The sequence below is a fragment of the Artibeus jamaicensis genome, unplaced genomic scaffold (assembly GCF_021234435.1).
Source record: "Artibeus jamaicensis isolate MK-2021 breed Jamaican fruit bat unplaced genomic scaffold, CSHL_Jam_final contig_468, whole genome shotgun sequence".
Taxonomy (NCBI): domain Eukaryota; kingdom Metazoa; phylum Chordata; class Mammalia; order Chiroptera; family Phyllostomidae; genus Artibeus; species Artibeus jamaicensis.
Genome location: NW_026521846.1, coordinates 1,634,284 through 1,653,077, shown reverse-complemented (window position 1 = coordinate 1,653,077; position 18,794 = coordinate 1,634,284). Strand labels below are relative to the sequence as shown.

At 44.4% G+C, this 18,794-nt stretch overlaps 1 protein-coding gene across 1 annotated transcript in view; it reads left to right on the top strand.

Annotated features, from left to right (window-relative positions):
* Positions 1 to 365: 365 nt before the first annotated feature.
* OGDHL (oxoglutarate dehydrogenase L) overlaps positions 366 to 18,794 on the top strand; it is a 30,407-nt gene continuing 11,978 nt past the window's right edge. The window contains 8 exon segments of the mRNA XM_037143125.2: positions 366 to 452; positions 454 to 567; positions 2,756 to 2,926; positions 13,029 to 13,131; positions 13,556 to 13,685; positions 13,852 to 14,004; positions 14,825 to 14,971; positions 16,678 to 16,768. Of these exon segments, the coding sequence (XP_036999020.2) occupies positions 366 to 452; positions 454 to 567; positions 2,756 to 2,926; positions 13,029 to 13,131; positions 13,556 to 13,685; positions 13,852 to 14,004; positions 14,825 to 14,971; positions 16,678 to 16,768 (996 nt within the window).

The window sequence follows — 18,794 nt, the reverse complement described above, 5'->3', positions numbered from 1 at the left end:
TTATTGGGGGTTCTGCATGCATGTGCCCTGTAACCCTCTGACGGTCTCTAGGACCTAGGCTGGGTGCTTTCAGGACCTGGGTCATACTTCTCTCTGCACCAGGCTCTTGGGGAACAGCAGGCCAAGAGCACAGGCTGGCATGGGTGGGGCACAGATGGACTGGAGCTCATGGAAGCTGAAAGCTGTTGGTGGAGTTTGTTTTGATGGGATTTCCCACGAGGCAGTGAACCCAGGAGGGCTGGCAGACTGTCTCCTCCTCTGCCACCTGCCTAGTAGGACTGACAAATAACAAATGAGTGAAGGAGTAGCAGCCAGAGCCTCCTTTCATCCTGGTCCTTTGGTTTATGCCTCTCCCTCTCTCCAGAATGAATCAGCTGAGGTTGCTGCCATCCCAGTTGGGGGCACAGACCTCAAGGCTTCTGGCCCCACGTGACATCCAGATGTTCAGTTGGTGCCAACAGGTCGTCTGGGCCCTGGGCCATCTTTCCAAGCAGCAGAATTGGAGGCAGCTCCAGTTATGTGGAGATGTATTTTGCCTGGTTGAAAAATCCCCAGAGTGTCCACAAGGTTGGCACCCCCATCCTGCCTACTGTGTGGGAGGGAAGCTCCTGGGGCAGGAGAGGGGAGAAGCAATTTGTCAGCTGTGTGATCTTGGGCCAGTTTCTTTGTCTTTCAATCCATCATCTCTATGTGTGAAAGAGCCCTGTCCTCATGTTGGATCAGGAAAGTCTGTTGCTTTCCTGTTGCTGAACCAGCTACTGGGCAGTGGGTTGGCCTGAGAAGTATTGGCAATGCTGTGCTTAGCCACACCTGGTCTAAGACCAGCCCCTGCCCTTTTGTCATGCTTTGCTTTCTTCAAGTGGCATCTTGTTATGTAGTTAGGTGCATACATGTTTAGGTATGTATTGAGCTGACAAAATAAATACCTGCTGATGGTAAAAAAAATCAAACGACAGGGTGAAAATAAAAAGTGAAGCTGCTCTCCCTCCTCTTTACTCACACTCACATAATCCAAAAACAAGAAGTATGAGGTTAGACAGTAAAAAGGGTCCCTCTCAATCCATATATCTGGTCAACTCCCACCAGTCTGTCTCAATTTATTCTCAGCTGTTTCTGTGTCCTTTCAGAAAATTTCTTCAGGTACACTTACTGCATACATAATTTTAGATTTCCTCTTTATACAAAGTAACATGTAACATACACTGTTTTGCTCCAGGATTTTTTCACTTAATGTACATCTCCAAGCTCTTTCCAGGTCAGTACATCAAGAGGCTCATTGTTCTTTTTCCAGCTTTATAATATTCCATTGTGTGAATGTGCCACACACATATCCATGGACAGATATCTGGCTCATTTCCATCCTCTGGTTGTCATGACCAGTCCCACAGTGCATAATCTCACATATTCCTGATCTTGCATGTGTGCAACTATCTGTAGAAGAAATATCCCAAAGGGGAATTGTTGGGTCAAAGATTATCTCTATACATGATATTAATGGGTTTTACCAAACTGCTTCCCACAGGGCTCATATTACCTTGTTCTCCTACCAGTACTGTGTGAGACTTGGAAAGCCTTTTTATGTGTTCTGCTAGAACAGTGACTTCAACTTGGTGTCACAGTCTCACACTTATGACATTAAATTAAATTAAAATTAAAATTAAAAAATGTATATCTTTAGAGGGGAAGGGAAGGAAAGATGGAGAGAAATATCAATGTATGGTTTCCTCTTGTGTGTCCCCTGCTGGGAACTGGCCTGCAACCCAGGAATGTACCCTGACTGGGAATTGAACTGCGATTGTCTGGTTCCCAGACCTGTGCTCAATCCACTGAGCTGTACCAGCCAGGGCTTTCACAAGAATTTTTAAAACATGCAATACCTGATTATTTAGTCAGGGTACTGACCTCTTTTCCCATAGATTGTCAAGTAAAAAGTGACAACAGCCAACACAACAATAGCCATCTGATGTGAATGAGTCAAAATTATACCTATTTTTTGGTGTGCATAGAATTTTAATAATTAGTTTATGTGTGCCAGGAGGTGAAAAAGGTTGAGAATTTGTTGTGCTAGAACATGGATATGCTCATGCACATGCACATCTGCTTTTTGCTTCTACACAAATGGTAGCAAACCATACAGCCTTTTCTGCTGTGTTTACTTTACAACATATCCACAATAATAAATGCACCTTATTTTTGTAAAGATAGCATAATCTTCTAGAATCTAAATGAATCATGATTTATTTAACAAGTTTCCTATTGATCACCACTTAGATTGCTTTTACATTGTCATTTTTATGAATAGCACTGTAGGGAAGGATCATGCATGTACATACATTTAGGCACACCTGTACAACTACATCTATAGAATAAATTACGAACAATGGAATGGCTAATTCAAAAGAAAGATGCATTGAAAATGTTGAGGGCTTGCCTGCCCAGTTGCTCTCTGCAAAGGTCTCCTCCCACACACTATGTGTGAGAGCATATTTCCTCCAGGGGTAGGAGCCCCTTTCATACCTGAAGTCCCTGGATCACAAGTTATAGCCACCCTCTCCACCACCTTCCTGGGTCTTGGAGAGATCTTGGCTCCTGGTGGGGGACTGGTTTTGAGGGGTCTTCTTGGCATGGTCCTCGGAAGGCTCTGAGAGCTATGGTGGTGAAGGAACACCCAACATTCCTCAGAGCCCAAACCAGTGCCACCCTCAACTCCTCCCAGGCTCAGACCTGGCATTTTTTTGCTTGTACCTCTGCCCAGTCCTAGGACAGCTTCTTCCAGAAAGCCAGTGAGGAAGCATCTTGTGGTCTGCCTCAGCTGCAGCTCTACTTTGTTGTCCCTGAGAGAAGGCCCTCAGTCTCAAGCCAGACCAAGACCAACAAGTTGGTGGAGGACCACCTGGATGTGCAGTCCCTGATCCAGGCATACCAGGTAAGTGGCTGGTAGGGCACCTACTGGGAAGTGTGGCAGGGTGCTGACAGGAAAGAAACTTGCTCAACTCCAAAGTCATCCCTTCAGAGAACCCTTCTCTAAGCCCTCTCTCTGTCAGGTGGCTCTCCTCCTGCTACTCTGTCACATTACCCCCTCACTTACCACCCCCTGGCCTTTTTTGTGCATACTGATTTGTTTGCAATCTTTCTGAAAGAATGTTATCTGTCTCAAACACCACTATGCTCCAAGTACCTAGATGAGGACCTAGTAGAAAACCAGTATCAGTAAATATTGATTGAAAGTTGAGTAGATTAGTCATTATTAATGTCTGTTTTCTTCTCTTGACTGAGCATGCAAGAGGACAGGGAGTGGTGTAAAGCAGGTGCTAGTGTTCATGGAATGAATGGATAGTTCTGGAAATGAATTTCCCACTACTGGCTACTCCATTCTGGAGACTTAGGCTCTCACCAGTGGGTCTCCAGGTTGGCTCTGGCCCTGATGAAGAGTCCTGATAATGTTCCATAGTCTTGGTCTTGACCCAATGGTATTAATTGGAGGGCAGCCCTGGATGTTCACCCCAAAATAAATGTTATTGTTTGGGATTTCTCTGGGAATTGGTGGCAGAAGGTATTTGATAAGAAAGTCATCTTATAGATGGGCAGAAGGAAGTACAAAGATATCCTGGGGCTCTTGGCAGATATTCCATGGGAGGGAGCATCAAGCTGCTGCTGGGGTGTGGGGAGGCCTTAGTGAATGGGAATAGTGCCTTGCCTCTGAATGGAGCCTCTGTGTGGGATGGTAGCTGAACTCCCTGTGTGTGGAAGGGGAAAGTTAAACACAACAGCTTCCCTCACTGGCCTGAGGACACATGGATTGTGGGCTGCCTGGGAGCAAACACCAGTATTTGTAGTTATGTGTTTCTTGGCTGGATGAAAGAAGCAGAAAATGGCCTTAACCATTGATTTAGAAAACAAAGGGCAATGAACATAAAACAATATTATACAGAAAGCAATATTCAGAGAGTTCCTAAGAACCTTATCTTCTAAGCAGTTTCCAGCTCTTCAGCTGGCCTTTGTTCCTTAGCCAAGACTGATCCCTACATAAACCAGAGTAGTCTCTGGATTCATGAAGTTACTCTGTGTCTGTCCAAGGTTATGTCTGATGGTCAGTACCTTCCACCCCTCAGGCAACTAGGAGGCAGAATTCTGATTTGACTTACCTATACACAGTACTGAAAAAAATGACAATATTATTATGGACATTTTCAAACATAAAAAGCAGAAGAATTATGCAGTGAACCCCATACAACACAGGGCCAGTTAAAAAAATTGTATTGGTTTTTAGAGTGAGAGAGGGAGGGAAGGAGAGAGAGACAGAGAGAGAAACATTGATTTGTTGTTCCACTTGTTTATGCATTCATTGTTTGCTTCTTGTATGTGCCCTGACTGGGGATCAAACCTACAATCTTGGCAGATCAGGGTCAATGCTCTAACCAACTGAGCTACCAGGTCAGGGCCACAGAGCCAGTTTTGATTCATCTGTTACCCACCTCAAGCTCCACCCAGTGGCCACTGATTGTTTTGAAGCAAACCCTAAACATCATATTTTATTAATTTAACATTTCAGCATATATTTCTAGAAATAAAGGCTCTTTAAGAATATACCATTATAGGAGATGCTGGGAAGATGGCGACGGAGTAAGATGGAGCTGATGCTAGCTCCTGTACTCATGGGTGAAAATCCTGGCAGATCTATAGAGAAACAGCACAATAAACCATCGGTTACCCAGCATTTATGAAATTAAAAGACCAGAGATTGTGACCGATGCTGAAACAGCAGACGGCGGCAGAGTCAGCTACTGGAGCTGGGTCTCCCGAGGCCCCTGTACAGCTGCCAGAGCAACAGGCCTGGGAGCCAGGGAGTCAGGTACGGGAGCCGGACACTCCAAGACCCTGTGATGGTCCTGGGAGACAGAGGAGTCAGGAACCAGAGCGGGGACATTCTCGGCCACAGCTACCGGCCTGGGCAACGGAAGGGTCAGTTGCAGGAGCTGGGACACCAAAGGCCCCTGTGACGCCGCCATAGAGACAGGCCTGGACCCTGAGGAGCCAGCTACGGGAGCCGGGACGTTCGCAGATCCTGTGCCGCTGCCATAGCGATGGGACTGGACCCTGAGGAGTCAGGTACGAAAGCCAGGAGGCTCCAAACCCCTGTAACCCAGCAGAGGAGCCAGCTATGGGAGCCGGGAAGTTCTCAGCTCCTGTACCGCTGCCATAGTGACGGGACTGGACACCGGGGAGTCAGGTACAGAAGCCGGGACGCTCCAAACCCCTGAGATGGCCCTGGGAGGCAGAGGAGCCTGCTACGGGAACCAGGGCTTTCTCAGTCCCTGAGCGGCTGCCATAGCGAAGGGACTGGACACTGGGGAATCAGGTATGGGAGTTGGGACATTCTAAGCTTCTGTGCCACTGCCATAGAGACAGGACTAGAGGCCGGGGAGTCAGGTACGGAAACCGGGACATTCCAAACCCCTGTGACGGCCCTGGGCGGCAGAGGAGCCAGATTTGGGAGCCGGGACATTCCCAGCCTCTGTGCACTGCCATAGTAATGGGCCTGGGTGCTTGAGGAGGCGACTACTAGAGCCGGGACATTCAGCAGTGGTAGGCGAGCAACACAGGGACCAGCGCAAGGACCAGCGTGAGTGTAGGTGGAGACGAAGACCATCAAGAAACTTCAAGGAGTCTGCACCTCTGAACTTCACAAGGATCATACCACAGAAGTTTACACCATAAAAACAGGGTTTCAGAACAGATCAATTTTAGAAGCAGAGACTAACAAGAAGTCTCAAACAATGGGAAGACAAAGAAACAATCCCCAAATGAAAGAAAAAGCAGAAACTTCACAAAGAATGTTAGATGAAATAGAGGCTGATCAACTATCAGAAAGTGAATTCAAAGCACTGGTTATTATGAAGTTCAAAGAGCTCACAGTGAACTACCAGAAACTACAGGGGAACTACAATGATCTCTCTGCAAACTACAGCAATATGAAAAAGGAAATGGAAACTATCAGCAAGAGACAAGAGGAAATGAAGAATACAATTTCCAAATTGAAGAACACAGTAGAAAGTTTCAAAAGTAGGATAGATGAATCGGAGGATAGGTTAGTGAGTTGGAGGATAAGGTAGAAAGCATCTCACAGAAAGAGCAAGGAAATGAAAAGAGGCTCAGAAAGAATGAAGAGGGATTAAGAGAAATGCAAGACAATATGAAACGTAATAATATACGAATAATAGGAATACCAGAAGAAGAAGAAGAAGAAGAACAAGGGATAGAAAACGTATTTGAACGAGTAATGAGAGAAAATTTCCCTAATTTGATAAGAGAAAAAGTCTCACAAATCCAGGAATCACAGAGAGTCCCAATCAAGAGGAACCCAAGCAGGCTCACTTCAAGACACATCATCAACAAAATGGCAAAATTCCAAGACAAAGAGAGAATCTTAAAGGCAGCAAGGGAGAAAAAAGAAATAACATACAAGGGAGCCCCAATAAGGTTAGCTACGGACTTCTCCATGGAAACACTCCAAGCAAGAAGAGAATGGCAACAAATATTCCAAGTAATGAGAAACAGACCTACAACCAAGGCTACTTTACCCAGCAAGGCTCTCAATCAACATAGATGGCCAAATAAAAAGCTTCCAAGACAAAAGAAGCCTAAAAGAATATGCCTCCACCAAACCAGCTCTACAAGAAATACTAAAAGGGCTGCTTTAAGGGAAGGAAGGATAAGAGGGAGACAGAGAGGAACACAGGTACAAAAATGGCAATGAATAAGTACCTATCAATAATCACCTTAAACGTAAATGGATTAAATGCTCCAATCAAAAGACACAGAATAGCTCAATGGATAAGAAAGCATGACCCACACATATGCTGCCTACAAGAGACCTACCTCAGGACAAAAGACCATCACAGACTAAAAGTGAAAGGCTGGAAACAAGTTTTCCAAGCAAACAGACAAGAAAAAAAAGCTGGGGTAGCAATTCTCATATCGAACAAAATAGACTTCAAAAAAAAGGCCATAAAGAGAGACCCAGAAGGACACTTCATTATACTCAAGGGAAGAATCTACCAAGAAGACATTACTATTGTAAAAATATATGCACCAAACATAGGGGCACCCAAATATATCAAGAAAATCTTAGAGGACTTCAAGAAAGATATTGACAGCAACACAGTTATAGTAGGGGATATGAATACCCCACTATCAAAAATGGACAGATCTTCCAAACAAATTATCAAAAAAGATATTGTGGCATTAAACAACACCCTAGTGAAATTTAACTGATATATATAGAGCCCTTCATCCCAAAGAAGCTAAATATACATTCTTTTCAAATGCACATGGAACATTTTCAAAGATAGACCACATGATAGAACACAAAACGAGCCTCAAAAAATTCAAGAAAACTGAAATCATACCAAGCATCTTCTCTGCCCACAAGGGACTGAAATTACAAAGCAACCCCAAAGAAAAAACTCCAAGGCACCCAAAATCATGGAGACTGAATGGTATGCTATTAAACAACGAATGGGTCAAGAATGAAATTAGGGAAGAAATCAAAAAGTTTCTGGAAACAAATGAAAATGAACTCACAACAACCCAAAACTTATGGGACACAGCAAAGGCAGTCCTGAGAGGGAAGTTCATAGCAATACAGGCCTACCTAAAGAAGATAGAAACATTTCAAACAAACAACCTAACCCTACACCTGCAAGAACTCGAGGAACAACAACAAAGACATCCCAGAGCAAGCAGAAGGGAGGAAATAACCAAGATTAGAGCAGAATTAAATGACATAGAAACTAAAAGCACAATTTTAAGGATCAATGAATCCAGGAGTTGGTTCTTTGAGAAGATAAAACAAAATAGACAAGCCTTTAAGTACGCTCATCAAGAAAAGAAGAGAGAGGACACAAATAAACATAATCAGAAATGAAAGAGGAGAGATTCCAACTGATACCACAGAAATAGAAGGGATTGTAAGAAATTACTATGAAGAACTGTATGCCAAGAAATTTGAAAACCTAGGGGCAATGGACACATTTCTAGAAAAATACAATCTTCCAAAACTCAGTGAAAAAGAAGCAGAAAATCTAAATACACCAATAACAGCAAAAGAAATTGAAGCAATCATCAAAAAACTCCCATCACACAAAAGCCCAGGACCATTTGGTTTCACAGGAGAATTCTACAAAGCAGTTAAGGAAGAAATAACCCCTATTCTCCACAGATTATTCCAAAAAATCCAGAAGGATGGAAAAGTCCCAAATTCTTTTTATGCAGCCAGCATCATCTTAATTCCAAAACCAGATAGAGACACAACAAAGAAAGAAAACTTCAGGCCAATATTGCTGATGAACATAGATGCTAAAATCCTCAACAACATATTGGCAAATCGCATCCAACAATATATCAAAAAGATCATACACCATGACCAAGTGGGATTCATCCCAGGGATTCAAGGATGGTTCAACATTCACAAATCAGTAAATGTAATTCATCACATAAACAAAAGCAAAGACAAAAACCACATGATCATATCAATAGATGCAGAAAAAGCTTTTGATAAGATACAACACCCATTTATGATAAAAACACTCAGCAAAGTGGGAATACAGGGAGCATTCCTCAATATAATAAAGGCCATATATGAGAGACCTACAGCCAACATCATACTCAATGGGAAAAAACTAAAAGCTTTTCCACTAAGATCAGGAACAAGACAAGGATGTCCACTTTCACCACTTCTATTCAATATAGTATTGGAAGTTTTAGCCACAGCAATCAGGCAAGAAAAGGAAATAAAAGGCATCCAAATAGTAAAGGAGGAAACAAAACTGTCACTGTTTGCAGATGACATGATAGTGTACATGGAAAATCCTATAGACTCTACCCAATAACTGCTCAAACTAATTAATGAATTTGGCAAAACAGCGGGTTACAAAGTCAATATCCAGAAATCAAAGGCGTTTCTGTATACCAACAGTGAATCAGCAGAAGCAGGAATCAAGAAAAAAATCCCATTCTATATAGCAAAAACAAAAATAAAATATCTGGGAATAAACCTAACTAAGGAGGTAAAAAACCTGTATGTAGAAAACTACACAGCTCTGAATAAAGAAATCAAGGAAGACACAAACAAATGGAAACATATACCTTTGTCATGGATTGGAAGATTTAACATCATCAAAATGTCCATACTACCCAAAGCAATATACAGATTCAATGCAATACCTATTAAAGTACCAATGGCATATTTCACAGACATAGAACAAACACTTTGAAAATTTATATGGAACCATAAACAAGCCCGAATAGCAACTGCTCTTTTGAGAAAGAAGAAGAAAGTAGGAGGGATCACAATACCTGACACCAAACTGCATTACAAGGCCACTGTAATCAAGACAGCCTGGTACTGGCATAAAAACAGGCATATAGACCAATGGAACAGAACAGAGAGCCCAGAAATCAACCCAACTCTCTACAGTCAATTAATATTCAACAAAGGGGGCAGTAACATAAAATGGAGTAAAGATAGCCTCTTCAACAAATGGTGTTGGGAGAACTGGACAGCTACATGCAAAAAAATGAAACTTGAGCACCAACTTACACCATACACCAAAATAAATTCAAGGTGGATAAAAGACTTAAATGTAAGTCATAACACCATTAAAGTCCTAGAGGAGAACATTGGCAAGAAAATCTCAGATAGTTCACGCAGCAACTTTTTTACTGATATGTCCCCTAGAACAAGGAATGTAAAGGAAAGAATAAACAAATGGGATCTCATCAAAATAAAAAGTTTCTGCGTGGCTAAAGAGAAAAGTATTAAATTAGCAAGACAACCAACTGTATGGGAAAACATATTTGCCAATGGTACCTCTGACAAAGGTTTAATCTCCAAAATATACAAAGAACTTACACGACTCCACTCTAAGAAGACACCCAATCCAATTAAAAAATGGGAAAAGGGCTTGAACAAACACTTCTCCAAGGAGGACATACAGAACATTCAGAGACACATGAAGAGATGCTCAATATCGTTAGCTATCAGAGAGATGCAAATTAAAACCACAATGAGATACCACTTTACACCAGTCAGGATGGCTATCATAAACAAAGCAACAAACAACAAATGTTGGAGAGGTTGTGAGGAAAAGGGGTCCTTAGTTCACTGTTGGTGGGATTGCAGACTGGTACAGCCATTATGGAAAACAGTATGGAATTTTCTCAGAAAAATAAAAATTGACCTGCCTTTTGACCCAGCAATTCCACTGCTGGGATTATATCCTAATAATCCTGAAACATCAATATCAAAGAACCTATGCACCACAATGTTCATAGCAGCACAATTTACAATAGCCAAGAGTTGGAAGCAACCTAGGTGCCCATCAGTAAATGAATGGATCAGAAAATCGTGGTACATATACACAATGGAATTCTATGCTGCAGAGATAAAGAAGGAGCTACTACCTTTTGCAACAACATGGATGGAACTGGAAAGCATTATGCTGAGTGAAATAGGCCAGGGGTTGAAAGACAAATACCATATGATCTCACCTTTAACAGGAAGTTAAACAACAAAACAAACAAGCAAGCAGAAAAAAAAGAAACAAAGACACTGAAATAGAGAACAAGGGAATATTGACCAGAGGGGAGAAGGAAGGGATGTTAAGGGGGAAAAAGGGGAGGGATATGGAGGAACAAATAGGAAGGACACAGGGACGAGAACTAAGGGGGGTGGAAATGGAAGTGAGGTGGGGAGCAAGGGGTGGGGGAGGCTGGGAAGGGAAAAATAGACAAAAAACTGTACTTGAAAAATAACTAAATAAAATTAATTAAAAAAAGAATATACCATTATAGTATTATCACACCTACAAATAATAACAATAATTCTTAATGTCACCAATATTCAGTTGGTATTGATAGCCTGTTTGTGTACCCTGCCTTTTTTTCTTTTCTTTCTTTTTTTTTGGGAAGAAACCAAGCTGTTTGTCCCGTAGAATTTTCCTAAGTCTGGATTTTGCTGATTGCATCCCCATGGTGTTTACTTCATCTGTCCCTTTGTCCCATGTAACTTCTGTAAATTGGTAGTTAAATCTAGAAGCTTTGTCAAATGTAAATTTGATTTTTTTGTTTTAAAGTCAGGTTCCTGATGGTGATGGTGCTTTTATCAGTTAGCAGGTGTGACAATTACTTCCTGAATACATTAATTTGTTAAAGGTGGTAAAAATGATGATATTCTAATTCAATATTTCTTTGTTTATTACCTGATCTATGAAGAGAAACTGCCCTTTGTCAAGTCCATTTACTCCTGAGGTACAATTTCTATAGAAAGACAGGATTAATGCTTGATTTTAATTTTTCAGAAGAAAATTTTGAAAGTTTTCTTTAAATTTTCAAAATTTTTTTTCTTCACAAATGTTCAAAATTATGAGGTAGTTCTTTAGCATCCTTCAAAGATGGCCAGTGAAGATATTTTGTATTTTTTAGTATGATAGGAATGTATGAATTTAACATATTTCATGAGTTTCGATCTGTTATAGATGTTATCCTTATCATAGCTCAAAATGTCTCCTACTGTCAGCCCTGGCTGTGTTTGAGTGTCCCTTTGCTGTCCATTATGACAAGGGGCTCAGAGCTGCTCAACCCCAGGACTTGCCTCCCCAGCAAGGGTGGGAGCACTCTCTGCTATGGCTTTGGCCATGACTTCTGGGCACTGTCAGTGGTTACAGCCAGGAAGTATATTGTTTATTTTTTTTTAAAGATAACATACTTTCTAGGTGTATAGTGATGCTTCTGTATGTGTTAAGTGTGGGACTCAGGGTTTATCCTTGATCTCATCAATCTTATATTGACATTTCCTTTTGAAGATGTCAAAAACAGAGTCTCTTCAAGACAGCAATACAGTTACTTACTTTATTTTCTTACAACTCACACACAACAGTCTTAGAATATAATTCTAACACCACACTACTGATTGGTAATAGAAATGAATTTATGAACCTTCCCCTGCAGTTCTCCTTGTCTTTAGGGGATTTTCTATTAGTCAATGGGAATAGTTTTTTTCTATGAGTTATACCTCAAAATGGATGCATTAATTCATTTATTTTCTTTTCCTTTCAATTCTAAAACTTTGTTTTGTTTTATAGTGATATAAAATATTCACAAGTTTCCAAAATCAGACCTCTTCAAAGCAAGATATCTTTAAAAGTCTAGCTTCTAGCCTTGCTACTCTACCCTATTTCATCATTTTTCCATAGATAATAATTTTATATTTTATAGTTTTCTTATTTTACAATTTATTCTCCTGATGCAGATATTTGCATAATATAAATATATGCAAATGCATATATTTACTGTAGCTTCTCTTTCATAGATAATGATAGTTTACTACACACATTTTTCTATGCTTTGTGGAGATCCCCTCATAGCAGCTGATAGGGATTTTCTTCAGTCCTTTTGGCAGCTCTCTAGTACTACCCTGTGTGGCTTTCTCATATCTATGTGACAGTCTCCTGTTGATGGACATTTGGGAAGTTTCTAGGATTTTGCAACTCCTAATATTACTGAAGTGACCACTTTAGTAAATGCATCCTTTCTTGCTTTTGAAAGCTGGATGTTGTACTTTTTTTAATTGTTGTTCAAGTACAGTCATCTCCATTTTTCCCCTCTACTCCCCCCAACTGCAGCCATCCCTACCTCCACCCCTGACCCCACCCCCCTTGGTTTTGTCGATGTGTCCTTTATATGTGTCCCTAAAAACCCTTCCTCTTTCCCCCTATCATTCCCTCCCACCTCCCCTCTCGTTACTGTCAGTTTGTTCTTGTACTTTTAAACAGCATTGAGCTCCTTTCACCTCAGTGGCTGTGGTGGAGCCTTATAGCACCTGTGCAGTGGCTGGATGCTGGAGATGTGTGGAAATTTGAAATCTGAAGTGGGAAGTGAGTGGCTGGGGCCCAGAATCTTGCTCTTGGTGAGGATCTGTCCAGCTGACCTGACCCTATTTCTGCCCTGACCTTTTTTTCTTCTTCCAGATTTGGGGCCACCATGTAGTCCAGCTGGACCCCCTGGGAATTCTGGATGCAGACCTGGACTCCTTTGTGCCCTCAGACTTAATTACAACCATCGATAAATTGGGTAAGGGTTGGTACTCTTGCCTGGTGACACCAGAGCCAGCTGGTGCCTATTCCCAATGAGGGACTCTGGGACCACAGTGCCTCTGGGTACTAGGGCCCAGCAAGCAGTCCAGGAGGCTTTTTTCTGACATTTGTCCATCTACTGCACAGTGTCCCTGCGAGGGATGTCTCCCTGTATTCCCTAGCTGGTGTACCAGGCTCAGCAAGCTTGAGACTTGTCCAGGCTCACCCTCATGGCAGCAAGCTGGGCTCTGACTCTCACTCCATGTATCCTGCAGACAAAGGTTCCCTGAGCTTAGGCTGGACCTGGTGGGAGGGTACTGGGTATAATTAGGGGAGGTCTGAGGATACTGCTGGGCTCCACCTGGGCCTGATCCCTCTTTCATCCTTTCTGCTTCTGGGGTTTGCCATGTGTGCCTCCTCATCCTTTTATGACCTGCGGGAGGCTGACCTGGATAAGGAGTTCCAGTTGCCCAAAACCACCTTCATTGGAGGCTCTGAACATACCCTCTCTCTGTGGGAGATTATTCAGCGCCTAGAGGTGAGCAAAGGCATGTGTGTTGGTGCCTGGAGGTGAGCAAAGGCATGTGTGTTGGGCACACCTGGTGGAGCTCTCTGAAGCCTGCTGGAGGGAGGGAGGGTGCTGCCTTATCTGTTTCAGATGCCTGGTCATTTGTCCCTCTTCCTGGCTCTTGTGGAGTATACCCCTGTTCTCCCGGAGCACATACTGCCAGCACATTGGCCTGGAGTTCATGTTCATCAATGACATGGAACAGTGCCAGTGGATTTGGCAGAAGTTTGAGACCCCTGGCATAATGCAGTTCTCCAGTGAGGAGAAATGGACCCTGCTGGCCCGGATGGTGCGCTCCATGAGGTCAGGCCCTCAGCACTACCTCAGATGGTCTAAGGTGGTATAAGGTGTCCCAGGCCCTGGCTAGGAAACTAAGAGGAAGCCTTTCAAGGAAAGGCAGGACTGGATGTGCCTCACCCTCTGGCTTGGAAGAGGGCCTTAGGAGGAGCGCTGAGGCTAGGTGTTCAGGCTGAGCTGGGCATGTGTGCAGGGATGGGGCTCCAGGAGAATATGGCAGCAGAGGCACACTGAGAAAGGCCAAAGTGGCAGAGGGTGGCCTTGGTAATGTTTGGGCAGAAAGCTGTCTCTGTGTGCAGTGAGTACATTTGGGCCCCCCTGGTGGGGCACCACCTGGCTCTGCCTACCGACTTCTCTGAAGCTGGGTCTGCCCAGGGTTGCAGGGGCCTAGAGGAGTACCTGGCTCAGCTGCTGGATGCAGAGTGTATCCCTGAGCAGTAAGGTTGGGCTGGAATTTGACTTGAGCCAAGAGGAGGTCTTTGGGTTGTGGTGAGAGAGTCAGGTTGCAGTGCATGTGCATGCAGGAGGCAGTGGGCTGGGAGCTGGGGAGGTGGCTCATTGGAGCAGTTTGACTGGAAGGGGGAGAGAGGATGGTAGCTGGGAATGGGTGTATGCAGAGGTTTTTGGTTAAGCTGGGAGGACCATAGCTTCCCTCAGACTTGTGCTCCTTGCTGGTAGGGGCATTGTAGAGTCTGTGGCAGGTCCTGGAGTATGTGGAGGCAGGAGATTTTGCAACTTTTTTTGTTCTGAGTACCTTGCTCCAAACCATCATGAATAACCCCGTGAGCCTCAGCTTCTCTATTCTTTCCCTCCTCTCCTCAAACAGGTTTGAAGACTTCCTGGCCAGGAAGTGATCCTCAGAGAAGCGGTTTGGCCTGGAGGGTTGTGAGGTCATGATTCCTGCCCTCAAGACCATTACTGACAAGTCCAGTGAGATGGGGATTGAGAATGTCATCTTGGGGATGCCACACAGGTAGGCCCCTCCCTCCCTTCCACAGCCTTATTTATTCTCCTCCAGGCCCAGTAGACTGAGGTGGAAGGGAGGGAATGAAAGTCAGGGGGTTTTAGTGGGACATGAGAACAGAATGACCTAGAAAGTTCTCAGAGTCCCTGCTTATCACTGAAAGAGCCATGAACTTGGCTAAAGCCACAAAGCCAGGAACTAACCAGGCTTTCTCAGACTTGGTTTCTCTCTCACCCTGTTACCACTGTCCCCAGGAGGGTAAATATTTCAGGAAAGGGTTGTATTGTACTTTTTGAGGCTCCTGTGGTCAAGGAGATGTGGAAGAGTCTGTCCTAGGGAAGTGCTGGCAGAGCCTGGGCAGGTGGGCCCTGACTGGTATACCCTGGATGAGTTTCTCTGGAGGTCTCTTCCCCTGCTGCAAGCTGATGACATGTTTCCCTGTGACCTTGATAAAAGACTTGGAAGCCTGACTTGGCAACTGGGCAATTACTTCTGAGCTGGTGCCTGTGGTCTAATGAGGAATATAGTCTGGGAATAAGTAAAGGTGGCCAAGGTTCATGCTGAATGGTCTATAAGAGAACACGCTGAACAGTCTGGGGATAAAGCCCCTGTGTTTTCTGTGACCATTTCCAGTTGCTCATGGTTGGGCCAGCCCCAGACCTCATTAGCATGAGGGGTGTTCAAGTGTCTAGATGCAGTCTTGATCCTGTGAGCTGTTCTGCCAGGAGCTAAGAGTTTGCCTATCACAGGCTTCCTGGTCTGAGGGACCTGGAATTCTCAGTGTCTGGTCAGAGGGTCAGGCAGAGCTGGCTCAATGGTCTGGGGTGGCATGGGCCCTGTGGCTTCAGTGGACCTGTGAAAGAGGGTGGCACTAGGTGGTCAGGGTCAGCCCTGGGACTATATGGTGGTGCTGGCCAGGCTCTTGGCCTGAGGAGGGCTCTGGGAGCTGAGAGGTGTTCTGATTCAGGCCTCCATAGACACAAAGGGGCCTTTGAGGTTGAAGGGCTTTGCCCATGGCTCCATGGTTCCCATGAGCAGGAGAGAAGCCCACTTTCTGTCACAGGGCCATGTGAGGCTGGAGGTTTGACTGAGCTATGGTGTGTGTTTGGGCCTAGCATCTGTTGGGAGGCTTTGGGGGATGAGTTCTAAGTCATGCACTGTGCCTCCATTGGCTGGTGCCCACCCTGAATTAACTGCCCCCAGATGGGAAGTTTAGGTTGGACTGGAGAATCCCTGATCCCTGGCTCCTTTCCTGTGCCTCCACCCCTGAGACCTCTGCTCCTCTGGTAACTCTTGATTTTAGGGTCCATTTAGTTCCTTCTTCCCTCTACTGCTCCAAGACACTGCTGGTCTAGGCTGGGGATAATGTGTGAATCACAGTGATGCAATAGCAGATTGGGGCCAAAGTACTGGGTGGGGAGGGTGGGCACTCTGCCATGAGCCTGGTGGTTCCCTGCTCATGAGGGCTCCTGAGTCAGAGGTGTATAGGGAGGAGTGTCTGGGGGAATTGGCCAGCCAAGATCACTCACATACTTTGTAGATTGAGTCACGTTGAGTGGCCTGGGCCTCCCTCAGGCTCCATGTGAGGGATGGGGTCCCCATACTCTGTGATGATTCTGATGGGTCTAAGGTGGGCAGGGAGCACAGTAGTGCTGGGCCCTGTCAGGGAAGGTGGCCTCTGTGCCAGGCGAGAGCCCAGCTCCCTCTGGCTCCAGGGGCAGGCTGAACGTGCTGGCTAATATCATCTGAAAGGACCTGGAGCAGATCTTCTGCCAGTTTGACCCCAAGCTGGAGGCAGCGGATGAGGTGGGTGCCAAGCCCAGGTTTCAGAGCCCCTGGAGAGTTGGGTATTTGGGAAGTGGACTAGAGAGGAACTGGGCTAGGAGTTTTCAGGCTTGGACAGACCTTGAGATGGACAGACGCATGGAAGAGTGGGAAAGAGGCTGGGGAAATTTGTATGAGGCCGCTGAACTGTTTTTGGAGCAAGTGCTCTGGTGTCTGATAGGTAGAAGAGCCCTTGGATAAGCTGAGCTAGCCTCCCTATTTCCAGCTATGAAATGGGCCCAGAGAGATGCAGGGAAGTCCTGGGGCTTTCACTTTGGTTGGGGCTATGCCTTGCTACCTAAAGTCTTATTCACCAGTTCAGATGGCCTTAGTCATTTGTTTGCCCAAGACAGCCCTGGGAGATCAGGGCAATTACCTGTGCCCATTGATGAGCAGAGGAAACATTTTTCTGTCCATTCCCCATTCCTGATATGCATACATGTTGTGCATGCCTCACATCCCATGCCTTTGCCATCCTGGGTCTCAGTCCCAACAGCCTTCCTTTCTCCTCTGCTTCCTGCCTCTTGTTCAGTGCTGCCTGCCTCCTCTTTGGGTGGCTCTAATGGTCCTCCAGGCAGTGAGTCTGTCACTCCCTCCACTGTGCCCCTTTGCCCTCATACTATCTCTATTCTAGCCTTATCCAGCCTGTGCATGCATGTGCATGTGTGGATGTATATCAGTTTTCCACTCCAGGCTGATAGCAGAATAAGGACAGGGATCTCATTCCCAAAGCTCGAGCAGCCAGTGCAGGTGCTTGGTTTGTTAAAGTGAATCACATTATATGACTGGTCTAATTTCCCAGCACATTAAGCCAGGGCAGGACTGGAACCCACATCTGCTTCCTCCCAGCCCAGAATCTTCTCACTGTCCTGTCTGTTTAGCAGGTACCGTCATCTCTCTGAGCCTCAGCTTGTTCTTCTGTGCAGTGGGGATAGCAGTACCTGCCTCAGGATGGTTGTGAGGAATTACAGATGATGTGGGTAAATCCTGCTCGAAGAATACTTTAAGAAAGTATATTTACTGTTTTTTTTTAACTAAAAAATATTAGCTTTTTTTTTTAAGCTTATACAATGAGAATATGTCTCCCTGGTGAGGCCCCTTTCCTGCTCCCAGAGGCTCCACTGTAGCCAGTGTTTGTTGTGTTAAGATGTGTACTTACATAAATATACCATGCAGATACAAACGCACATATTTGTTCAGTATGGCCTCGTTTGTAAAAGACCAGGGGAGTAGCTCCTACACCTTGTTGTTTTCACTTAACAAGTGGTTGCTTTCCTAGCAGCACAGGGAACTCCCTGAGCTTCTAGTGTTCCATTGGCTTATGCCATCTCCTCTACATGGGCATTACATTGCTGGAATGATTGTCTTTGCACATGTGTGTGGTCATATTGTTAGGTAATGTCTGAGAGATGCTGGTGCTGGAGCTAAGAGGGCTTACAGACATTAGCGAGTCCACCATTGTGTGTGGGAGTGCCCCAGTCCTCCCTTACTCTGTTGAATCATTCCAATATGTGCCCCAACTATTTTTGCCATTATTATTGGGGCACAGATAATTGCATTTTAATATATTTCTTTGTTACGAGTTTTTGTATCTTCTCATGTTTTTAAGCCATGCATATTTCTTTTTCTGTAAATTCCTCTTAATGGCTTTTGCATATTTTTCTATGGGGTTTTGGACTGTATCTTACTGTTTTGTAAAAGTGCTTTATATATTGAGGGAGTTAGCCCTTTGCCTGCATTTGTCTTGTAAATAATTTTTCAGCTTGATTTTTCCCCTAACACTGTGCATGGATTTGCTTCCCCCATGACAAATTTATTAGATCTTAGCTGTCTTATCCTTTATGGCTTCTGAGGTTTTCACATTGTTTAGAAAGGCTTTCCCTACTCCAGGATTATAAAATATGTAATGTTTCCCTCTGGTACTGTGGCTTCATCTGTTACCTGCTATAAGGAGTTAGGAGGCCTCAGCCCTAGTGTTTGCCCAGAGGCTTGGCCAGTGGTTTCCACA